Genomic DNA, 25,488 nt, shown 5'->3' with positions numbered 1-25,488 from the left:
CCCCTTTTTTGGCTGCTCAGCCTTAGGTTCTGTGGTCCCTGACTTTGAAAGCTTTCTGCCAATGCCGAATGTTAAGTGACTGTTCATTTTTAAAGTGCAGCATGTTCCTGGGTTATATTCCTCACTGCGAGTGTTCTAGGAACTTATTCAGAGGCAGAAGTGGGGAGGGAGTGTTTGCCTTTCCGTATGTAAACTTTCCCTTTTTATCCTCTTTTCCCTCTGGAGAGAATGAACATCCGGTCTATTTCTGGAGTGGAGAGACAGTTGCTCACTGAGTGGTTGGCTTGGGGTGAGATCTCGAAAGTCCAAGCACTTCTTTGACAGACTTTCAAACAATTCTCATGTTCCCAGCGTCACTTGCTAGCCTCACTTTGAACCCCACTATCAGAGGTACTGAGCCTCTCTAACTCCTTAGCAGATTTGAGGTCCTAAAGTGTGGCTGCATTTGCTTCTGGGCACCCCGCACCTCCATCAGCGGTTTCAGCTTTCTTGCGCATGCTCTGTCAAATGCCACCTTCTGTCTGCTCTCCGGCTCCCCGAAGAACTTTCACAATGTTCCTCGGTCTCTTTTTCCTCGTGGGTTTGCACCTTTAAAAAATCCTCTAACCGTCCTTCTAGAGTGCTTTCAGAAGGAATGGAGGGAAATGTACATGTTCCGTTCACCATGCTTAACCGAAAGTCTTCTGCTTTGAATACTAAGTTTTATCTTTGTCATTTTTAAAAGGTAGGTGGCAATGTGTGATTTATATGTGCGCCTGGATTTCTTAGGTACGTGGTTCCCAAACGGTGCACCCCACACCATCAGCAGCAGCAGCAGCAGGTACGGGGAACTTGTTAGGAGAGCAAATGATAGGTTCCCACTCCAGACTTACTGACTCAGAAGTCCTGGAAGAGGTCCCCAGGAATCCTTGTTTGAATGCGCCTTCTCAGACACTCGCTGGAGCAGGGGTGCCCAATACATCGATCGCGATCTACTAGTTAATTGCAAGTGTAGTGTGGGTAGATCGCATGGCATTAAAAAAAGTAGACGTAAGCCTCGCATCAATCCTGTCGCTTAATTGATATACAGTGCAGCCAATCAGATGCAATCTTAAGTGTCAAACGCATGTGCAAACAAAGGTGCTAAGTGAAGCAAAACTGACAAGCTAAGTTATCGCCAATTTTTAGACCTTGTTTTTTGTATTTTAAATGTAAGAAAGGGTATTACAATGAGTGGGGGAGCTGGACCAAGTAAGAAGACAAAAACGTATCACTTTCATACGGAATGGGAGATTTTGACACTACAAGCCAACATTCAGCTGAAGTCCAGAGCACATGAGCAGCTCTGGAACTTACTCACAGCGGGGAAGTACCCAAACATGAGTAAATGTGCTACTTCCTTGACTGCATTATTCGGCTCTACTTATTTGTGTGAGTTAGCCTTTTCCCACATAAAGATCATTAAGTCCAAATACCAATCCACCGTGACTGATGATCATTTGGAAGTGTGCTTGAGGCTGGCTGTCAGCAGCTCCTGTCCGGACTATGCATCCATGGCTCATTCCATTCAGTGCAAGTCATCAGAGTAAACTCAGGTCATGACAAAAAATGCACATAGTTAATTGTGTTGTGTTGTGCATTATGGACTCATGCAGTTATGCAAGGTACATAAACATACATTGTACATATAAAGAATCCTCAATGCATTTATGAATAAATTTAATAAATAAATGTATGTTTTGCATTTTTGTAGTTGGTAGATCATTTTGACGTGATCATTTTATAAGTAGCTCGCACGCTGAAAAAGTGTGAGCACGCCTGCACTAAGGTGTGAAAGCCACAGCTGTCTGTAATACCTGGATTCTGAACGTCTGAGAACACTACTCCGTTAACCTCAATTCCAGGTCCCACTCTTTGGAGCCAAACCAACTCCCGATCTAACTCTTCGAGTCAGGGTGCACAGCGGATGCAAAGGGCCGAGATGGAACTAATAGAAACAATGCTTCTGGGAAAGCATGTGTGGATTTAGATGCCTTTTGCCATGACATTGAGTTGCTTCCTCCCACCACCTTCTGAAGCTCCTGGATTGAGACCCCCTTGGCCAGGGGGCCAGGCAGGCAGTCATGGGTGTGAGAAAGGGGTCATTTGAACTGGAAACGTTTGGAGAAGAAACAGCTGTCATCCCTCTTTCTTATCTTCCATCATCAGCCAGTTGGGGAAGGAGCCTCCCATTTCCCTCAGGATGAGAGCCTGTGTGAGGCGTATGGGGCAGGAAGACCCTTGCCCTCTGCTTCTCCAGTCACCAGGCTCGCTCAAGAAGAGGAGGTTGACTTTGTGAAAGCCCGTGAACTGCCAGTACCTTCTCTCTCCCCACGGAGCAAACAAGGCTGCCTCTCGGCTCAGTCGCATACACGGGGACTTCCAAGAGTCGGTGGGAAACGGATTTAAAAGATAATGAAGTTTGTCCATGAACGAAGCCTCCCCTGTGCTATTTCTCCCCACCCCCATTCGTTTCTGTGGACTTTCTGTGTTCCTCGGCCTACAATTTAGACTCTCTTTCTTCTTCTTCTTTCCTTCCATTCACTTTGTTTGCTTTGTGTCCGTTCCCCCCTCCACCCCCTCCCGCTGCCCCCACCGCACTCATCAGAGCAGCTCGCCTCTCCCTCCTGGACAGCCAAGGAGCCCCTGGGTGCTCTCCGTGGCACAGTTAATGCTCCCACCCTTTCCACCTTCCCTTCCAGGTATGTCTTCACCATCATTTACACGTTTGAGGCCTTGATAAAGATACTGGCGAGAGGATTTTGTCTAAATGAGTTCACTTACCTGAGAGATCCTTGGAACTGGCTGGACTTCGGTGTTATTACCCTGGCGTGAGTATTCCTCATGCAGATTTCTGCGTGTGCATCCACGTGCATCTTACAGATGGGTCCACGTTCTTGCGCGAGGGATGTGCCCTTCATTCATTCCACCTTTCTCATTGGCCACAGCATGACGTGGGGGGGGTTCTTACCACTGACTATTGCTTTAAGGGTCCCTTTCCAGGGTCTGTCCCAACCCCCTAGGACAAAGCCAGAGACTTCAAATCTGACCTTATGGCTGGCCTCTCAGAGCTCTCAGAGTGGACCAGACACAAAACAGCCTTGTCAGTCCCAGAAGAGCCAACATCCGAGGAGACTAGTGGGCCAAACCTGCATGTTGGGAGATCCATACATATAGCCCACACAACAAGACCTCAATGGTGGTATCACCATTTCTCAGAGAACCCACTCTGGGAAATAGAGCAATCTCAAGCCAGTGTTAGGGACTCTATAGGTGGAAGGACCTCTGGGTTCTCAGTTACTGTTTTGGGTTCTTCCTAGGCTTGTGTTACCCCCAAATTGTCCTTATTTATGGTGTATCCACTCCCAGGACCCTCTCTTGGCAGAGATGCTGACCCACTTCTGGCCCTACAGATACATTGGCGAAGCAATAGACTTTCGAGGAATCTCAGGCCTGCGGACATTCAGAGTTCTTAGAGCTTTAAAAACAGTTTCTGTGATCCCAGGTGAGAGACTTTAACCAGTGCATTTATCCAAAGTCGATGTTGATTTCTAAAACCTAGTGTTGGATTTTCACAAGAGCCTGGTAAGGTTCCAAGGCAAAGACTATTGTCTCCACTTGAAAGACAAGAAAACTGAGGCCCAGAGAGTAGACAACACAATCTCACAGGAAGAGGCAAAGACCCGGAAGTCCAAGGTCCTAGGCCAGTGTTCTGTCCACAAGACCACATAGACCGCAATAAATGACCAGAAGGTCGCAGCCTCACGTTCTGTTCTTGCTGCAGAGCTCAGGCAAGACCCTTAGCTGGACTCTCACTCACACTTCACACGAAAGGCTTACGCTTTGAAATAAGGGAGACGAAGGAGGTACCCCTAGAGCCTGAAAAGATATTCCGTCCTGTACATCTGAAAGCTTGGGCTCATTCCTGTCAGTGGAACCTCACCCCAAAGGAAACAATGAAGCCAATCTTATTTAAAGATCATTGAGAAACTGGAGTAGTCAATCCTATTGGACTTCCAAGAACCATGTTCTCATCAGTAGCCCATCCCCCAACACAGACTACCCTACAGGGTCGATGGTGGAGTTGGCAAAGCCAGAGACAACATAAAAATCCCTGAAACGGAGCCTAATGGTTCCCTTTGTGCCTTGAAGGGCTCTCTCCTTTGGCCCCTAAGAGTCAGGTAGTCATCTGTGAGACAGAAGCAGCTGTCTAGATTAGAAATCCCTTCCTACCTGGATCGGCACAGAAGGACTTGCAATTTTTGCCAGCTTTCACTGGGCAGCTCGCTCATGGAGGGATTCTCAGCAAATAAGCATTCAGCTCGACCCCTGCTGTCTCACTCACATGCTCTTAGCTTAGGGAAGATCCTGAGAGGTCTCCTCAGATGCCCTCTCCTGCCTCATGCCTTGACTCTAACCCACTCATCTCGTACTGCAGAGGCTACCTGTGGTCCCACACGTCTGGCATGTCCTTCCTCGCCTCCTTGCCTGGGCCATGCTGCCCCTCTGTCACACACCCCCCTTTCTTATCTCTTTCCTGAGTTCACACTCATGCCTCAGGGCTCTGCCAAGGCTGCACCTCCTCCACAAAGCTTCCTGGCCCTTCCCAACATCCTCACCCTTCCCTAGGCCCCATCCCCACCCTGAACCTCTGTTCGAGGCTAGTTCTCAGTGTGCTCATCTGCTCGGTAGATGCTTTCTGCTCAACTGTCAGACGGCCTCGCCATCCTCGCAGCCCCCAGATCAGGTACTAGCAGGCGTCTGTCCTGCGTGGTGGATGTTACCCACCAGACTCACAACTCAAGAGCAGATTCCAAATCACTTGCCTGGTGTATTAGTCTAGGTACTTTGGAGAAACAAATCCACAGCGACTCATGTATAAGAGAGAGTTTTATGTAAAGAAAAGGTGCATCACGAAAACATCCCAACCCAATGCTGCCCAAGCCCACAAGTCCAACATTAACCCATTAACCCAACACCAGTCCACAAAGTCCTCCACCTCACAAAACAGAGGCAATGATGCCGACTGCAGGAGGAAAGCTGAGTCCGTGAACGAACAAGCATCTCAGCACTAGCAGGGGTCTCCACACGGCTGCTCCAGCACCCAGGGGTGCATCGGGATAGGTCCATGTAGCTTCTCCTTGGGGATGTCTTGTAGGAAGTCACTCTTGCAAGCTGAAGCAGGGAACTGCTAAGGCAGCTGCACCCGATGCAACCATCACAAAACAAGAGACCCGAGAACTAGAAAGGCGAGGCTCACCACCCATTTATCCCTCCGCCTTTCAACCAGCACCACATGTGATTATCGGCCAGGCTGGCACAATTAACTAACTCACCTGGCACAGCTTGGTCCTACCCACGCAGCCCCTCTCAGAAGGTGATGCCGTTTGCCAAGGCAACGCTCTATCCCTCAGGGAGTCCATCTTTGCTTCCAGTTGCACTTGGCCTTGCATCGCTCTTTCTACCAGTCTCTCTGCTTTCCTCTCATTGGCTCTTTAGGGGTCTCTCTCATAACTCAACGGTTATGTTCATTTCTCGGTCGGAGTGCATGTGTCTTTCTCTCTTCGTTTCTCTGGCTCTCAATTTGTGCCCCTTGCCGTTTCCTCTGTGCCGGCCTCTCTCTCTGTATCTCTCTCATACTGTCTCCCCACCCACCGCACTCTGTCTCTCACACACAACACACGTGCAAGAAGGGTTATCTGTATCTCAAACCTTGAGCTGTCTCCCAGAACTGTGCTGAATGAATGAAGTGAAGTCAGTAGCCTCGTCTCTTGCAGGTTGCTTAGCACAGAGCAGGTAGGGCCACCACGAGTTTTCAATTTGCTCATCTCAGCACACGGCTCAAGTTTTAGGGGCTATTCGATGTGCTGCATGAGTCGCAGTTGCCTCAACGTTGCAATGGGGACAATAATCTCTGCCTACCAGGGGAACACTGGGTTCCAAAATGTTATTGAAGGTTCAGACAAGGAACCGCGGCCTTGGGTCTGCCCTGGGGTTGGTAAAACACTTCACTTGTGTGTAGTTCGGAGGAGTGGTGGTGAAGAGGCGGGTCACCAGGCATGTGCATGTGCCGCGGGTGTTGGCTCCTTGTCCAGGAGGGAACATTGTGGTCATCTCCCCCACAGGGCTGAAGGTCATCGTGGGGGCCCTGATCCACTCCGTGAAGAAACTGGCGGATGTGACGATCCTCACCATCTTCTTCCTGAGTGTCTTTGCTCTGATGGGCCTGCAGCTCTTCAAGGGCAACCTCAAGAACAAATGTGTGAAGAACTGCATGCTTCTTAATCAGACAGCCAATGACTCTTCGGAGCCCCGCGAGTGGGATTTCTGCCACAAGGACGGAGGTCTGGATGGCAAGGGGTGTGACGGCCCAAATGTCTGTACGGGACATGTATCTGGATTCCTCTTTTCTGATGAAAAGTTTCCCCGGAGCTGTAGCATACTTGGGGGGCGGGGGGCAGGTTATGTTCCCCTTTGTCCAATGCCCGTTTTAGAAGAAAATGAGCTATCCATTCAGAGCCACACAGTTCTGCCTCTAGAGGAGGCTCAGAACCGAAGGCCCTGCTCGGGTTGTCACTCTCCGGTGTAACTGTCCACCTTCCGGGAGCCCCAGCATGTCCACCCAGTCCCTGTGACTCAGGAAGGACATGAGAGGCACGGCCTTCGCAGCACAAAGCTTTGGCTGGAGGGCTGACAATCATGGGTGAGAGTTTCATTTCTTCCTTTCTCTTTCAGATTTCCTCATCAATAAGTCGGGAACCTTTGATCCCTTACTGTGTGGCAATGGAACGGATGCCGGGTGAGTGCCCACCCATGGCAGAGCCCCTTGGGGTCCCAAAGTCCTGAGTCCGTCTGGTCATCAGCATTTTATGGACAGGTACTGGGCCCCAGGCCCTAAGGAAGATATAGGGATGAATAAGGCAACGCTTATGCTATCCCAGAGCTCATAGGGTGTGGGGGAGGAGGATACGAAAGAGCTTTTGCCGTGACTCAAACCACCCAACCATTGAGTGGCTTAAGACAGCAACCATGCAGTTAACTTAAATCCTGCACGTCAGCCTCTTGTGCTGAACGGACCGAGTCCCCTGCAGACAGACGCAGAGTGACTGTGCAATGGCCAGTGTAGAATGGTCGCAGTTGGGATGACTTGTCTCTGCCCCGTGTGGTCTCTCATCTCCTAGCAGGCACAAGCCTGAGCTTGCTCTTGTGGCAGAAGCAGGGTTCCAAGAAATGAAAGGGGAACGTGCAAGATCTGTTGAGGCCGAGGCGTCAGCTGGCGCAACATCACTTCTACTGCCTTCTCTCGACGAAAGCAACTCGCAGGCCAGTCCAGATCCAAAGGATGGGGCGCTAGACTCCACCTCTTCAAGGGAGAAGCAGCAAAGCCACATGGCAAAAAGTTGTGGCTACAGGAAGGGGAATCATTGTGGCCATTTTTTGGCCAACAGTCTACCCCAGGAAGGGACGGATGATTATTAGATACATGTTTCGTGTCAAATGTCCTACCTTTCAGCTTCAGCGTTGTAAAGCAATCACGGGTGTTCCGTTATCCGCACAAGGAGGATGGTGCATCAAGCACGTGAATCAAATTCTTGCAGAGGTCAGACACGTACAGGTGAATGGAGGGACGAGGGTACCTGAGAGTCCTTGCCTTCTGTGGAGACGGCAGTCAGGACTTAGCCCAGTAGTTTGGGGTAGCTATGTGGAAATACGGATCTATTGCATCCAGCTCTTCCAACTTTTCAAAGAGAGGCAGGAAGACTGGAATTTTAGGGGGAATCTCTCAATGATAAACATTGGCTTCCAATTCCAGAAACATGTCTGCACCTTGTGGAGCCAAAACAAAATATGTCCGCAGGCCAAAAGAAGCCCGCAGGCTTCATTGTGCATGCCTTGGTGTGTATAAATACATGCAGCTGCCACACTGTGGAGAATAAACACATTGTGGGGGGGTGTTACATAGGCTGAGGAAACAGAGGTGAACATTAAAAAGCAGGCATGATGCCTCCTGGCTGGAAAGAAGAGAGGCAGATTGCATGGAGGCCATTCTAAGTGGCAGGATATAATTTGAGGCTAAGAAAAGGGGCAGGGGACCCCTTGACTCTTCCTGCTTCTTTGGCAATTAGAGTGAGACTTTCAGGCAGCAGATCAGAAAGGCCAACTCTTTCAGCTCCATGGCTGGAGCCTGGGAGACCAGAGCTATCATGGCTCCAATCTCAGAGTAGCTGAAAGGCCCACAGTGCCCAAGTAGAGCTGAGGCTTCGGGTGGCCTGCAGGAATCTCTGCCTTAATCAGCCAAGTAGAAATACTTATCAGAGAGAACTGAGGGGGTGCAAGCAAACAGGGCAGTTTGGTCATCCTCAAGGTCTTTGGCCTCTTTACTCATCCATGCACTTGGCTCAGGGAAAGGAGTGGTGTAAGTTCTCATTTGCCTTTGATTTATATTTCAGTTAAGGGGCCTTCGATGTTCACTTCCGATCTGGAGATGGTATTTCTCTAGCCCAAACACTGTTCATGGAAAAGTTGTTGGGCTACCTACAGATCTCCTTGTTAGCTCCCAAAGAGGCCAGGCATGCCACTGGGCAGTTTCCAGCTAGGTGTGGAAGAATGGATAGAGTTTGGGATGGAAACCAGGGCAAAGAATAAAATGAACCTAAAGGGGCAAGCTTTGAACACCAAGCCCCCATCCTATGCTGGAGCATGGAGAAGCCAGAGCCCGAGGCAAAGTCCCACCCTGACCTGTAGCGCTGTGGGTGAAAATGCCTAACATGAACAACAGGTACTCGGAAACACTTGACAATTTCCATCATTCTTTCATATGTGTTTTTCCAGTCTATCTATCCTCTCTGTGGCTTCTGATGTTTTAAAAAGAAGCAGGCATTTTAATTTGTATGTTTTTCTTATAAGATATTGAGTCACTGTGCTCCTATTTACCTCTCAGAACAGTTAGCTGCAGGTGCACGAAGCAGTTAGCAATGTTGTAAATAGAATGTTGCTCTACCGAAGACAAAGAAACAAGGCTGGCCTAAGTGCTAACTAGCAAACCTCTACATAATGGCTTGACTAGCTTCCAGGGAGAAGAAACTAAAGGATATCTCTAAATGTCCGTTAGAGAGTCCGGGAACTCCCAAATCTCCACCAGTGATGGAGATAGAATTGGGATTGACTGTAATTAAGTGGCCAGGACTCTAATCTGTTGTCTGGGTTCTACAGCTGTGGATTCACATGGGTGTCTGGAGTAAGGACAGTCTCAGAGGTCAGTGTTGGTGGAGGAATCCTGGGAGCGGAAGAATCTCAAACTGCAAACAGGGCATTACTATTTCCATAAACAGACCGTGTGGAGCCCTGGTGGTGGAGTGGATGACACATTTAGCTGCTAACTGCAAGGTCAGGGGTTTGAACCCACCAGTCAAGTTCAGAAACGCTTCTCTGTCCTGTGGGGTCACGATGAGTCTGAATAAACTTCATGGCAATGCGTTTGTGGTCTGAACGGGTCGTCTCCACCGAAGAAGATAGGATTGCAATACGTATCCCGGATTGAGAGAGAGTTCTTGGTATCAACTCATCCCCTTATTATGAGAGAAAGAAAGGAGCCCATTGCCCTCCCACCCCAGTAATTTCTTAGGCAATTGTCTTTAATTGGGACCTCCATCATCAGCAAGTCTTCAGGAGGAGGCTGGGATGACTCCAATATTGAGCTGACAATTCTATATCTCTGATGTTGCCACCCGTGTGGCTTAAGCGAGTGACTTTTGCCTCTCTGAAACCCAGCGTCTTCGTTTGCAAAGACAGGGCTGTTGAGAGGATTCAATTATCATGCTTTAAAGCACTTAGGAGAGCGCGCAGTAAGTGCTCCTAAATGGAATGCATTCCTTTTGTTGTCCTACACGATGGGTCAGTGACCTTCCCCTGTGAAGCTCAGGTGAGTTCCCCATGGGTAGCTCTCCAAACCTTCAGGCCTACGTTTTCAGCCGGCATCCTTATTGAGGACTCTCCCTCTCCTGGTGTGAACTAGCAAAGAGCGGGCCACCTAATGAGGGTCCTGTCTGAACAGTCAGCTAGCCTTTCTCAGGCCACACGCCCGCATACATGGAACAGTACCCAGAACTGGGAAATCAAAATAGTATCCTCTCTGTGTTATAGTTAAAAGAGACTGAGATCTAAAGAGTTTAAAGGCTCAAGGTCACCCAGCTAATAAAGGAAGACCAGGCCTTGAACGCTGGTCTCCGGCTTCAAACCTGCGCTCTTCCCGCAGTCCTGGGCTGCCTTAGGGCTGAGCCAAGGATGATCTTCCTCTGTTCTTGCTGCAGCCACTGCCCTGAGGGCTATCTCTGCCTTAAAACAGCTGGCAACCCGGACTTTAACTACACGAGCTTTGATTCCTTTTCTTGGGCCTTCCTCTCACTGTTCCGTCTCATGACACAGGATTCCTGGGAACGCCTCTACCAACAGGTACTGATCTGCACGTCCCCCACATGGACTGGGTTGGAGGCCGGTGGGTGATCTGCATGTCTGTAGCTTTTCCATGCCAGTCTGACTTACTTTGAAGGGCCTGTATATGATGGGCACAACCTGTCTCTCTTCTTTATCATCAATCGACAGACGCTGAGGGCTTCTGGGAAAATCTATATGATCTTTTTTGTCCTTGTCATCTTCTTGGGATCCTTCTACCTGGTCAACCTGATCTTGGCTGTGGTCACCATGGCCTATGAAGAGCAGAACCAGGCTACCCTGGATGAAATCGAAGCCAAGGAGAAGAATTTCCAGGAGACCCTTGAGCTGCTCCGGAAGGAACAGGAGGTTGGTGGCAGGGGACAGCGGCTTTGCACGCAGTAGAGTCCTGGGACAAAGTCTCGACCCACCACTCAGATTAAAGCTGTCATTTTAGAGAATGGGAGTAGACTTCAGCTAATCGCAGGCATTGTTTGAGGTCAGGTTTTCTCAAAGAAGAATCTGATGGAGAGGCTTCTTGTGCAAAGGATTCCTCGAGGGAGAATCCAATTGAAAGAGCGAAGGAAGCAGGTTGGGCAGGGGGTGAAACAAAACAAAGAAACACGCTCCTCTGTGGACAAGCCTCAGTCCGTCCCCACAGGGAGCTCTGGAACATGGTCACTACCTGGTCACTAAGCCCGACCTTGAAGCCTCAGACTGTCCTTTCAGACTCCTTTATCAATCAGGCGTAGGGAAGACAGCCAAAGAAAAATTGCTGAAGCATTTACAGGTGTGAATCACCAACAGTTAATCCTGACGGCAGCAGGATGAGGTGTGTGGCTTCGGTAAAGGGACGCTGAGCAAGGCACCCACCGAGTCCACTTACTCTAGAGAGTGACAATGGGATGCCTTGCTACCATGTCCCAATCCCACCACCACTCAGGTCCCGGTCCTCCACCTCCGGTCTCACATCCTTTCACCCCCTGTTGCTCCAGGTCTGGGGGGCGTATTTGTGCTAAACTCCACAAGAGACTGTTCACTGCAACATTGGTCCTTGCCCCGCAGGTCCTGGCAGCCATGGGGATCGACACGGCCTCCCTCCACTCCCACAATGAATCACCTTTAACGTCCAAAAGTGCCGGCGAGAAGAGGCCCAGGATGAAGCCGAGAGTGTCCGAGGGCTCTACGGACGACAACAAATCGCTCCAGTCTGAGCCTCACAACCAGCGCCGAATGGTAAAGGGCTTCTCTGGGGACGCTGACCTTGCCAGCTGCAACGGAGAATGGGCTGAAGTGAGAGCCTATTTGTAGGTGGGAGAGCGCAGGAGGTGCAGAAATTAGGAGGATATTTTTGCAATTCCGATTCTCAACCTACACGAAGATAGGGTCCACACGGATGGGGGGAAAGGCACATGATAGTGACTTTCTGGGTGAAAATCAGAAAGTTGTGGAACGTGTACAAAAGGAGAGAGAGGTTCTATCATGTTCCCCTGAAAATAAGACACTTATATTTATTTTTGCTCAAGAAGACACACTATGCTTATCTTCAGGGGATGACTTATTTTTACTGTCTGGTACAACAATCTACATGGATTCAACATAGTGAAGTTGTCTTCTTCGGGAACATCGACCCACAGTGCTGAGTCAAACGGCAGCCACAGCTGTACTTCTTCCCCCTGAGGACACACCCCACCTAGAGCAGAGCGACCAGCTCCTCACTGCACTGAGGAGACTTTGACTTTCACTTTCGATGTCTCCCTCAATGCCTCCGCTTGCAGCACGCACAGAATGACAGGGACCTGACAGGGGAGGCGACCTTGTGCATGAGCTGCCCGCACCTCTCCGGTCCCCTCCGAGATAGCAGCTGTCAGGATGGGGTGGATGAGAAGGGCTGCCTGTCTCCGTGACCGCGCCGCGCCGGGGCGCTGCAGAGCCATGCCGATTACTATGTCTTATTTTCAGGGGATGGCTTATACTGCGCAAATGCTTAGAAATCCTGCTAGGGCTTATTTTGTGGGTAGGTCTTATTTTCAGAGAAACACGGTATCTGACCTCCAGGTTTCGGGATTGGGTGGTTTTGCGAAGACAGGATCCCTGGGGAAAGGAAACATGTGGATATGGATATAATCATATAAACCCATGTCTCTATGGTATTGGACATGCCAACTTTGAGGTGTGTATGAACATCAGACCCCCCCACCCCCCAAGATCTGCCATTCTGGAGCCAGGCGGAGACCCTGTCCGTGGTGCTGAACCCTCACATCAGGTTCAGCAGCGCAGGCCCACACTTGTTGGCGCGGAAGATCCCATAAACTATCTCTGGGACATCATCCAGCTTATGAACAATTTCAGGACACCCCCAAGTGCCCGTGCAGAAACTCTACTCCCCATCATTGTCTTCTGCCTCCCACTGCACAATTCACTGAGTTTTCTTCCCACCTCCATCTTTGAAAGTCCTCCGTACCCCAAATATTCTCTTCCTACATGATGGGAAGAAAATATGCTTTTGTGAAAGGGAAGTCTCGGCACTCAGTGAAAGGGGACCAACAGCCGTTTCCCAGGCTTCCTGCCTCTCTCTTCCCTCTGAACCTCTTTCCCCTGGAGGGAAATTGTCTACTTTTTTGTGGTCTTCACACGCATATTCACATGCTAGCCTTTGTGGCATGCCCACATTTCCGCCTCTCTGCATGCGACTCCTCCCTCTGCTTGCTCTTGATCTTTGGAGCATCACCCAGCATACACAGGGCAGGCTTCAGAAGTGTTTCAAAGAGGATAGGACTAGAACTACGACAATCAGAGAGCAAGATGAATCACAGCTTCCACAGAAAAGGCAGTGGCACTCTGAATTAGGATCGAATCTTCCCCATTCAGTCATTCCCACACAGATGAGCACCTGGATGTCCAACAATTGTCTAGTGTGCTCACGCGCTTGCCTTTCCTGGTAGGCTTGCCTGCGGAGGGGGGACAAAAGAAACGGTCTCTTGTTGACGCAACAGGGCTAGACGTTTGTATTAAGAGGGGACTAAAACAAAGCTCCTCGCCTCAAGGACCACCATCGGGGTGGAGGAAGCAGGCAGATAGAATAAAGACACCTCTATCTTGTTTGGGGGATAAGCAGGAAACATTCACACCTGGTGTGGGGGGGGTGTCTATCAAGAAAGACTTCCCAGAAGAGGGGCTAATTGAGGGGGAGTAAAACATGGGTAAGGGTTTCTCCAGAGATTGCAGACTTGGGGTGGGGGTGGGAAAGGTATGCATTTCCGGGAGAGGGAAGAACATGTGTGTGCAGATGCAAGGAAGCAGTGTGCAGGCACTTCCTTAAGGCTAATGAATAGAAGCCCACTCAGACAGACAAACATTTCCTCTTGTCACAGATGCGTTCAGGTAGCGAATACACACCTTGAAGCCTTTGTAGGAAGTCATGGTCTGATCAGAAGCAACAAGACAGTGAAGGGGGAACCCGGGAGAGATGCAGCAGAGTTTGCCGAAAGCACACAGGCGGCCAGTTCACCTTCTTGGATGATTTCTGAAATATGAATCTGTCAAATTTGCAGCCAAGACTTTCTCCCCAATTTCTTTATTGGCTTGCTTGGTGCCCAAATACGAGTCATTCCGTCTTTGCATCCTTTATAGAGTTTTGACTATTCTGAATCTTTGCTTTAAAAGTGGGAAGGGGTTAATGGATTTTCCAAAGTTCCTTAAGCCTTAGCCATGCATTCCCAGCAAATAACACCCTGCTTAAAATAGCAGGTTTACAATGATGGTTTCTAAAGAGGACTAAGCTGCCAATTATCCAGGAGGAAAACTCCACTTTAGGAGGTAACAAGATAAGTAAGGAGAAGTCTTACGAGCAAGCTGCCCCAACTTTAGTAAGTTACTAAATAAATGGAATTGAGAAAGGGAGCAAAATCCAGCTATGTGATCCGAGTTGGGGAGAAAGTCACTGTTTAGATTTTACAAACACTGTCTAGGATGCTGTCGGGTAAATGTTAAACTGCTAACTGCTAGGTCTGCAGTTCAAACCCACCAGCCACCCTGAGGAAGAAAGGTGTGAAAATCTGCCTGCATAAATGTTTCCAGCCTCAGAAACCCCACAGAGGGTTCCCATGTGCGGGGCGTGACTTGATGGTAGTGAGCTTGGTAGAGAGCAAAATTAGTGGCTTGTTATGATCAGTTTCCACAGTGGTCATGGGAACTAGCAGTGGGCACATGAACTCTTCAGAGGCTTCTGGGTCGAAGAGTGAGCTCTTCTCCTCTGGCAACTGTAAGCCTCACGGTTCCCTCACTGGAAGATTTTTATGGGAAATGTTATTGATTGGAAGGAATGGTATTGTTCTTCCAGGAAACTAGACTGCAGCTCTTCCTTCAATCTCCCCATTGTTACAGCTCAAAGCTTGCCTCAAGGGATCCCCGAAGTTCATTATATTATAAAGCACTTGTCTCTTCCATGCCACACAAACTCTTAACACCCATACAGGCTGGTTCTAATGAATTGTAGAACAATTTTCAGACAATAAAGTACACTGCTGTTCGTTCAACAACTGTTTACCAAGCATGCCCCAGTACGGGTGCAGTATAATAGAGCCTCTGTAGAGCATAACTGTGTGTGTGAGGGAGGGAGCTGAACAGATTGCTGTGCCCAGCCCTGCAGCCCCAAACTGGCAAATAATCAGTTGACCCATGTGAATGGCTTGTTTGTCTTCTGACCTGCCCTTGGCCATCTGACCTAGTCCCTTAACTACCTGATCGCCTCTCATTTCTCATGACTTTATTTATCTTAGCATCTTCCTAAACAGTCCTTTCCCCAGATGCTGCCCCTCCTCACCCTGGTGGCACAGTGGGTTCTGCACTAGGCCGCTAACTGTAAGGTCAGCAGTTTGAACCTACCAGCTACCCCAAGGGAGAAAAGTGAGGTTTTCTGCCCCCATAAAGATATATGGCCTCAGAAACTGATGGAGCCATTCCACTCTGTCCACAGGGTCACTATGAGTCAGAAAGGACTCAGTGGGGAAGAGTGGCCCTTCCCCACCCATGTCTATAAATTAGTACCCTTCTGGAGGTAAGGAGCCCTAATGGTATAGTGAGTATGTGTTGGGCTATTAACCGAAAGGTCAGCAGTTCAAAACCACCAGTCACTCCATTAGCTTTCAGCATGCTTTTCTTCTTTCCTTTGGGCCAATGCCCAGTCTTTCTTAGGCCTTGCCTCTGGGAGACGCCGCACTAGCCATGGAAGTATCTTCCATTTCCGGGCTCCTGGCCGAGACTTCTCCTTCCCTGAGGGGGTCACCGATGACGGAGTCTTCTCCGGAGATGGTGAAAGTCATCGAAGTTCTACACTGCTGGGTGGGAGCACTGGCCAGAAAAGTCCCCTCCCTAGAAGCTTGCTGCCTCAGCTCTCCAACTCTGGCTCAGGACATGGAGAAGATGGACAGTACGCATTGCCCTCTAATGAGCTCACCCCTGGAACCACAGATGTATCGGTGAGTTTGGGCATGCTCCAGACTCTCTTGCAGCTAGAGGTCTTGGACCAAGGAGCCCAGGGTGTCTCCAACAGAAGAATCTAGACATCCATCCTCTCCCCATTATACAGAGAGGGAAGGTGAGGCCTAGAGAGAGGACAGATGTACCTGATAGCTAACAGGTTTTCTGGTTTTCCCCACAGCCCAGTGAACAGATTATTTTCTGCTTGATCTCCTGTTCCTTCACAGTGTTTTGCTGTCCCCGTTCACGACCACTGCTTTAGAACTAGGCCTGCTTGCTCCCTGGATGACTATGAGAAAAAAATGATGGCCCTTCTTGTATGTTGCTTACTATGCTCAACTAGCCTGAGCTTGAAAATCGGATCCAAAGAAATCTTAATAAGGACTCATTGAGGAAGTGACTTGCTCAGATGCACAAATTAGGCACCAGTGAGTCGCTGGACAGCACTCTGATTAGAGTAATAGGATGTAATGACAAACTGGGGACTCCTCACGGCACTGAGGGCTGTGATCCACTTTGAGTTCTCTCCCAGTTCCTGTAATGATATTTCTAGTATTTGTTTTTGTTTATCCCCTTTCTCTGCCTAGTCAGGAATACAGAGATGAGTGTCCTTGACTCAGATAAGGCTGAAATAATGGTCTTAGCTCTGTCTCTGATTAGATCACCATGTGATTTAGGGACCCAGCAAAAAACAAATGAACTGCTCCACTGGGCAATTGAAAAGAATCTATAGATGCGTTTGCACAGTGCAAGCTGTCTTTGTTTCTGGGTGGCAAGTGCTGCCTAGCCAAGTGCTTGCTGACCAAAAGGTCGGAAGTTTGAGTCCACCAGAGGTAACTCTGAAAAAAGGCCTGGCACACAACTTGTCAAAAATCAGCCAGATGAAAACCCTATGAAGTCCTGTGGGTTGGGCCCAGGTTTGATCTGACTCAGTGACAACTGGCTCTGTTTGGATTCTTGGGCTGCGTTAAGGGGATTAATAATGAGCAGTGAAGCACCTAAGACTAGCAATAGTGCAAAGCTACTACATACCAAGGCAGATGGGGTGAGAGAGGGCACCAGAACCATAGCCCAACCAGAGCTGGGAGTTGAGAGAGGTTGCCTGATGGAACTTAGGGAGAGCCTCACATCCCTTATCCAACTGTGGCTCAGCTGGGGAGAAGCCAGGGGGTGGATACCTGGAGTCCCTCTCCTTCCACTAGCTGTTCTTCTCTCTGTGCCTCCCACTGGCTAAACCTGATCAGAATCGGAGGGGTGCGTGTATAAGCCACCCTGCTCAAGCAGAGCAGGGCAGGGAAGGTGGAGAGTGGGTCTCCAAGAGCAAACAGGAAGGGTCAGCACAGAATTCTCAAGCCAAAGCCTCCAGACTATTAGCTCCTTCAAGAAACCTTGTGATAGACTCCATGCCCCTCCCTTACCTCTTCTGAGATACTCTCTTTCTGAGATCGTCTACTTGATCCATTCTACGTACATATTCTTGGCTAGTGCATGATTAACTCGTGAAGTCCTTCAGTGTCCGATTCCACCCAAACTCAGGCCCGAGTACTCACCCCAAGGGTGAGCAGCAACTGGTGTCGCCAAGCGTGACAGCAGAAGGTCATGGTCTCACTGAGGCATCCGAGGCCACAGGAGGCAGGCCAGTGAGAGACCGAATGACCCAGCTTGTTACTGAAGACTCCATGTGATTCCATGTTCGTGTCTCAGCAGGCACCAAACACAGGACAGAAGGCTTTCTTGTCAGCCGAATACTTGAATGAACCGTTCAGAGCCCAGAGGGCAATGAGTGTGGTCAGCATCATGACCTCTGTCCTTGAGGGTAAGTGCTGCTTACTGGAATGTCCATTCTGCTGTGATCAATCTCAGAGGGGATGCCTAGAGTTTATACTAAATGGTACCCATCTCTGGAATTATGGGATCCTAACAATTCCTCCTTCTTCTTATACCCTTATCCCATTATCCTTTTTCTGTGTGTGTGTTTGTAATCATAAATTTTCAAAAACGAGAATCCAAGGGATGAAATATCTTTGATAATTTCATATTCAAATGAACATCTGATTCCTATGTATCCACATAACTAAATGTTTTAAATGGCATAGCAGGGACCAGAGAATTGCAAGCCACCAGGCAGGTAGGCAAGACATTTTACCATGTTTAATTTCTATTTTATTTAACTTAATTTCTATCTTGAGCCCCATTATGCGGAACGTTGGAAAGCTACTGTCAGACAGTTGAAGGAACTCCTTGTCAATTCAGGGTTCTGTCAGTTAAATGAGGACTACACTCAATTTTCCCAGGGATGCTTCTAATTTCAGGCACTTACACAAAGCCTGTAGGTGGAAGAAGAGAGCGGCACTGGGTCGCGGCTGTCTGATCCACGGAGTATAGACATAGAGCATGCCTGTGTCTTTCTCTCCTACCCCAGCATCGATTTTCTCAATGGGTGGAGAGTCGGCCTCGATCGAAACAAGTTTCTTCTCTCATGAACAAGTCGAGAATGCCCCGGGCGGAAGGAGGGAGGTGGGAACTGTGATGTTAGTGTGTGGTCCTTCCTGTGTGCTATCCTTCCAGCTCTAGGATGGATCTTAACACAGGATGGGGAGGTCATGGTGGGCAAAAAACAAACAAACAAGATGTTGGAAGGATTTGGAAATAGAGTTGATCCTGGGATGGAGCAAGTCTTAGAGAGAGACTCATGTGCCCACCACAGCCCAGAACTATGGAGTAAGAGCTGGCTGGTAAGCAACCTGTGGAAAGGCCCGGCTCCAGAATGCAGCAGAGTAGCTAGATGATGTCTCCATCCCTACTGAAGGCTATGGAAGGGGATGAATGAGAACCAGACCTAGAGAGGCAAGGTGGGCACAGCCATAGCTGTGGCTTCCACATTAACATCCAGATAGGAACTATGCCTGTCAAGGATTAAAGACCAGCTCCACTCTCCACCCATGTGGAAATCCTGAGAACTCCAGCATAATGAGGGGTAGCACACACTGAATTAATAAGGGCCCAGGTTGAGGGCTTCAAGTGTAAATTAAGTTCAATGATCTGGGGGCCAGGAGGACCCCCGAAGTTACGTTTTTGTTTTGTTTTGCATGATATGTTTTGAGAAATGTGTATCCATTCCAATACCAATGGTATGTCTAACTTCTCGGTGTTGTTGTTCCTCGTTGCTAATGTCTCAACAATCACATTTTTAAAAATCATTGTGTCTGTACTCCTATGATTTTGTATGGCTGCCTAGCATTTCATTATGTTGCTATACCCATGATCTTTCTTAGCCAGGTAGGTTGCTTAAGAATTCTTTTTGTTATTAACTATTGAACAGTAAATATGAAGTACAACCAGCTTACTATTTTATTTACCCCAGAGTCCTCCTTTCCTCTTGTTTATTTATTCAGTCAGCAAACATTTGTTAATCCGTGTCTGGCACAGCTCCAGGTACTAGGAATTCAACTGTGAATTTTAAAAATGTATCTTATTTGATGGAATCTGAATTCTGGAGGCAGGTGGAGGGGCAGACGATCAAGTCCAAGGGGTAGTGATAAAAAGCAGGAGGAGCAAAGTGAGGGAGAAGACAGAGAGTGGAGCTGGAGGGCTGGAACGGGGCCTATGTTAAATAAGGTGGTGGTGAAAGGCTATCCTCTCGACAAGAACAAAACATCTGACTCAGGTAAGGGAAGCAGTCATAGGAGAGCCAAGGGGAGAGCGTTTCAGACAGAAGAACAGAAATGCAGTGCATTTGACAGGAAGGAACAAACACGTGCCAGATGTGCTGGGGTGAATGAGAGGCGATAGAGGGCAATGGGTCTGTATTCTGGCTCTGCCACTAATGGTAAGCTGTGTGACTTCGGGGCTCCATTAGCTGCTCTGTGCCTCAATTTCCTCATCTGTAAAATAGTGTAAAATACGCTTACCGAGTAGCATTTCGTGATGACTAGGTGGAATAAACAAGCAGGGGCTTAACCATGGTGAGGACGTAGTAAATACTCAACAGAACTTGGCTGTTATTCTTCCCTGTGCTGTGAATTCCATGAGGGCAGAGCTGTGTCTGTTTTGTTCACGGCTACATCTCTAATACCAAGAAGAGCCGTGTATGACACAGTAGGCATTCAAGACCTCGTCATTGTATGACTGTTATCTACAGTGGTGATATGTTGATCATGTTCCCTACAACCAAAACTAAATTCACCACCACGGAGTCTCTTCCAATTCACAGTGGCCCTATAGGACAGGGTAGAACTGTGGGCTTCCCAGACTGTAACTCTTTACTGGAGGAGAAAGCCTTCTCCTTCTCCCGTGGGACTGCTGACCTGGCTGTTAGCAGTCCAACACATAACCACAACACCGTCAGGGCTCCTCACCTGCAGGTGGCTGCTCACTGTAGTGAGCTAAACTGATGAACAGGAAGAGAATAAGGAAATGTCAGATTTGGGATGGCAGGACAGAAAGTGGACTAGGACAAGAGGGAGAAAAATGGGTTAAGAAAAACTGAGGTTAAGTCAAAGAGTTTGACATTTTCTAAGCACAGGGCAGAGACAAGCCCGCTGGGATCCTCTCTGGCGTGATTTTGACACCTGTTGTTCCCAGCAGACACAGGATGTCTGAGGCTGTGTTAGTCTTGCTAGTACTTGCAAAGACTACCCCTTTGGGAGTCATTGTGCCTAAGAAAGTTTGACCTGAGCCAATAAAAGCTTGGGAAATGACTAATCCCTGTGTATCATCAGTGCGTGGCATGAAAACCAAGCCTTGACAATTGCCCAAACCTGAAAACCAGAAGCAGGTGCACAGCAGTGAGCAGAGGTGGCCCTGCCCTCTGCTCAGTGGGAAAGGCATGCCAGGAACAAGTTATTACCAGGGTCTTGAAGGAGTGCAGAGTGCTAAGGGAACTATAATTCCATTTCACCTGGGGCAGGGGAAGTATTCAAGGCAAAAGAGATAGCAAAAGACCCTAAAGCAGAAAAGAGCATAACATTTGAAAAAATGAAAGAGAAAATTTTTTTAAATTCAGATGTGGCTGGGGCACAGAAAGAAGGGGGGTGGGGTGCTCAAAATAAGACTAGTGAAATGGGCAGGGCCCAGATCCCCAGTAGCCCCATAGGAAGGATTTTGAATTTCATCCTAAGAGCAGCGAGGTCCCATTAAAGGCTTGGAGGCAGGGGAGCCACCATTGCACTTTGGAAAGGTTATTCTGAATGCTTGTGGAGAATGTAATTAAGAGGGGAAAGTATTGCCAAAGAAAGCAGTTAGGAGGAAGGCAGATGAGAGATGCCAGTGCCGGGTCTCCGGTTGTGGCTGGGGAGTGGGGGTGGGGATGGGGGGAGGACAATGGAGGGAGTTGAGCGCTATCTAAAGGCCATACGATTCAAGACTTGAGGGTGCCTGCGGTTCTGGCTTGAGCCATTGAAAGGATGGAGGTGCAGCTGCTCCCACAGGGCACACTTTCGGGAGGAAAAGGCCCCACTGGGGAGAGAAGATGATGAGTTGAGTCGGGATCAGATTGTGCTTGGGATGGGCCAGAAAGGCTATCGGATAAGAAGTTGGCTTTATCATCAATGGGCCCAGAACTTAGAAGGCACAGGTAAACTCCGGGCACGTATGTAGAAGAAATTTGAATCTTGGTGGTAATTTTGCAATCATAAAAGGAAATAAGATCGCACAAGGAGCAATCAGGAGAGGAAGAAACCTGGGGCACGGCCTTAAGAAACGGAGAAGGGATGCCTAGCAATAGCGGGGAAACCCAGACAAACACAAGGCAAAGCCAAGGGTCTGCAGAGCAGTCATCCGAGATGAAGCCTGCTATTCTGTGTATGTTCAATCAGAACTATATCGTTTGGTTTTTTCTTCCTCAAAAATGGTAGCATCTCTCTCTCTCTCTCTCTCTCTCTCTCTCACACACACACACACACACACACACACACACTTCCAATACCATGCTTTGATCAGTTAGCATATGATGAAAAGCATTCTACATCAGCTTCTTTTAGAGTTGATTTTATGCCCTCCCTCAAGTACTAGTGTTGCACTGCATGGATGGACCACGATTTGTCTGGTCCGTGTTCTCTTGCTGGGAAGTAACCAGCAGTCAATAACCTCATCGCTTGTTCATCCATGAATTTAACGAGAGGCTAAACACCTTGTAGTGAGATTGCTTTGTCAGGGGGGAGATGCATTTTCAACTGGGAAAGATGATGCTACATTTCCCTCGATAAATGTGGTACCAATTTCGCCCACTCAAGCCCTGGGTGAGGGTGTCAGTGTACCCACATACTCCCAAACAAGGTCACCCTGATTTGACTTCACAAATATGATGATGAGTAAATATATCCTGGTGAAATTTCATTTCTCTTATTTTGAGGATTGTGGAGCATATTTTCAAATATCTATAATCATTTCTGGGCCCATCTAGTGTTTTTCCTAAAGGGCTATCTTTTCCTTACCAAGGTTTAGGACCTCATAGATAGTAAGAAAATGGGCATTTTGTCTGTGATATGAACTGAAAGCATTTTTCCTCTGGTGTTTCCTTTGGCTTTATTTGACAAAAGTAGCTTAAAGATTACAAATACAGAGGACGCGTTAAGGCATTGCAAAATGTTTTCATTTCACAATGAAATTAAATAGTGACATAAGTAGTTAGATCCGTGAAGAGACTAGAATCCACCAGTAAATGCATGGATGTGGAAAAATCTAATGTATGATAGAAACTGTGGTCATTTTTAAAAGGATTCAATAAGCAGTGTAGGCATATATAACCAGAGATTGAAAACAATAAACTGGATCAGCATTTTACTCCTTACTCAAAACAAATTCCAGATGAACCTAAACTTTAAAATATAATAAAAGAAACCATAGAAGAACTAGAAGGAAGCATGAATAGCTATTTCCCAAGATCTGCGTTGACAAGAGCATTATACACAAGTCATAAAAAAAATAAGAAACTGTAAGGAAAAGACACAAATATGGCTACATATATATCTTTAAGTTACCTGTGGGGGGACCCTGTTAGCAACATCTGGGGCCATGCATTTTTTTCTATGAACTCATTTCCTTTAGGAAAAAAAATGCATCTAGTACCAAAAATCCAAACATCACAAATGTGTGTACAATGAAAGAAATCTCTCTTTCCTGCTCAGTTCCCTGTCTGGCCCCGTTCTTTTGGTGAGGCCCAGTGTCTAATGTGTCTTTCCAGCAATAGTCTATGCGTATAGAAGCACACACACGTAAACACATAAAAATGATTCTCTACAGTCACGGATACATGTGCTACAGCCTTTTCCTAAATACGTTTTATTGATGGTTCACAATTGTGTACTTATCAACAGTGGCCATCATCTTTGCTTGCTCGCATGGGCTGGTCCAGCGGCAAGTTGCCTGTCTTGCCATGGAATTTATTGGACAGACCTAGCGCTATGAAACTGCTCTCCACAGATGGGGCTCCAGAAGCAGAAAATTCGTGAAAGCAACTGAAGAGATGTACCTAGGCTGAAGGGAGCCATCCACAGCTAGACATATGAAATCACATAAAGATCGCTCTCAAAGCGGTGGGGCCCAAGGAGATTGCCTAGATGAGAGTTGTTGGGGAGAGGCACAAAACTACCAAGGAACTGGATGATTCAGTCCTCCGACATTTAGAGGCAGGAAAGAAAGAGAAGGCAAAAACAGAGACGCAGCCGCCACTGGGAGGAAACACCGGGGGACCAGCGTGTCCCAGAGGCCAAGCAGGAAAAGGAGGGCTTACTAAATTCTTGTAAACGCTGTGACAGGCAGAGTAAGGTGCATTGGAAATTGCCTCTTTTAATCCAGCAAGATGAAAGACTGATCCCGAGGGCTCAGGGAAAGACCAAGAGAAAGTAGAGAAGATGAAGTGGAGAAAACTCTTCTGAGGGATTTTGCGGTTAGTGAGACAGACATTGGAGAACACCATAGGGTCCAACCAGTCCTTTGACAAAGGAGATAGAATCAAAGCATGCTTCATGTTCATGGACACGGTCCAGAAGGGCCAGAAGAGGGAGAACATGGATCTTGGGAAGGTGAGAAAGGCGGGAACCCATGCACAAGTGGGAGGGGGCAGAGGAAGCTTGAACTCTCATGGGGTGAAGGCCCAATATGGGGATGACCTGCAGTAGGTGGCAGACCTGGTGATAGGAAGGTGAGGAAGTTCTTTGTGTGGGTGAGTGATTCTCCATTCTGAGGGAAATGAAAGTCAACTCACCAGTGGCGAGTACAGAGTGGAGTGGAGAGGAGAACTGGCAGACTGGAGGAGAAAAGAGGAAGTGAGAGATGGTAGCCTGAGAACGTAAAGGAGTGGCCTGAATACAGAAACATGGCCCAGCGCCGGGACAGTGATACACTAGAGGTTGTAGTCTCCCATAGGTCCGGTCAGCATCGGACACGTGCACTTCTCTCTCGGAAGGTTCAACTATTGGGGTGCAAGCACAGGGTAGACTGGAGGGTGCGTTAGGGTTTTATTTTGACTTGGTGGCCAGGCAAGGACAACGGCTGGGAGAGGGACCCAAGCACAGAGCCTAGTGAAAGGGAGGGACATGAAATCAAAGCCAGGCAAATAGAAAAGTGATAGGCAGTTAAAAAAAAATCTCAGGCAAGATGCTGCAGGTGGTGGGTGTGTCTGTAGCGTGACTTTGGGATGAGGACTGACAGCTGTCCTTGACCACACCCATGCTACAGAACTCGGAGAGTCCAAGCAGAGGTGCCCACCCTGCTTCACCAGCTTGGCTGAGAAATACCTGATCTGGAAGTGCAGCCCCACGTGGGGGAAGCTCAAGAGTGTCTTCTTCAGGATCGTCACGGACCCCTTTGCCGAGCTCACCATCACCTTGTGCATCGTGGTGAACACCATCTTCATGGCTTTGGAGCACCACGGCATGAGCCCCTGGTTCGAATCCATGCTGCAGATAGGCAACATTGTGAGTGCAATGTCGGACCCTGCCAGCCTTGGGTGGCGGGGGTAGGGGTGGGACTTCTGGGTGGCCTGGGTGTCAGCTCTCATTCATCAGAGACCTGACAGAGTTATCAGAAGTAGGAGGGGCAGCACCGAGGCAGGTGGACACTAGAACTGAGGGTGGCACTGGCATGAATGAGCCCAGCAAAATGAGCAGCCTCCTCAAGTAAGGGCAGCTAGTTCCCACTGGAATTCTCTGGACCCAAATGCCCTTCACCACTAAATGAGGACAAATGACCCTTCCCCAACCAACAACAATTTATGAACTTGTAGTGCTCACCCATCTGGCTGCTAACTGCCAAGTCATTGAATCAATACCACCAGCCAGGGTGTGTGTGTGTGTGTGTGTGTGTTTTGGAAGGAGGGGAGGGCACTTCCTAATCCCAAGTGACAGTCTCAGAAAGCCACCGGGGCAGTTCCACCCTCTCCCATAGGGTCACTAGGAGTGGCCACTGACTCGCTCGATGGCAGAGAGTTTGAGTTTGTTGTTGGAAAGTTCCTTCCAGTTCTGTGACGTACCTTTTTGTCCCTGCAAGGAAGAAAGCGCTATGACTTTTCAGGGCCATCATTGGGGGTGGGGGTGGGGGGCGCTGGGGAGAGAGACA

General features: G+C 48.4%; 1 protein-coding gene across 1 annotated transcript in view; it reads left to right on the top strand.

Annotated features, from left to right (window-relative positions):
- Nucleotides 1–25,488, top strand: part of SCN10A (sodium voltage-gated channel alpha subunit 10) — a 129,063-nt gene that overhangs the window by 43,132 nt on the left and 60,443 nt on the right. Inside the window, exons 4-13 of the mRNA XM_004708679.1 lie at nt 2,721–2,849; nt 3,432–3,523; nt 6,144–6,362; nt 6,754–6,817; nt 10,329–10,470; nt 10,621–10,818; nt 11,515–11,685; nt 15,636–15,929; nt 17,638–17,746; nt 24,610–24,848. Coding sequence (XP_004708736.1) covers nt 2,721–2,849; nt 3,432–3,523; nt 6,144–6,362; nt 6,754–6,817; nt 10,329–10,470; nt 10,621–10,818; nt 11,515–11,685; nt 15,636–15,929; nt 17,638–17,746; nt 24,610–24,848 — 1,657 coding nt within the window. The remainder of the gene's footprint in view (nt 1–2,720; nt 2,850–3,431; nt 3,524–6,143; nt 6,363–6,753; nt 6,818–10,328; nt 10,471–10,620; nt 10,819–11,514; nt 11,686–15,635; nt 15,930–17,637; nt 17,747–24,609; nt 24,849–25,488) is intronic.

Source organism: Echinops telfairi, unplaced genomic scaffold (genome assembly GCF_000313985.2).
Source record: "Echinops telfairi isolate 266 unplaced genomic scaffold, ASM31398v2 ScPeMD7_4225;HRSCAF=4972, whole genome shotgun sequence".
NCBI classification, from domain to species: Eukaryota; Metazoa; Chordata; class Mammalia; order Afrosoricida; family Tenrecidae; genus Echinops; species Echinops telfairi.
Note: the sequence above shows the minus strand (reverse complement) of the source record. Positions and strands in the feature narration are given on the sequence as shown.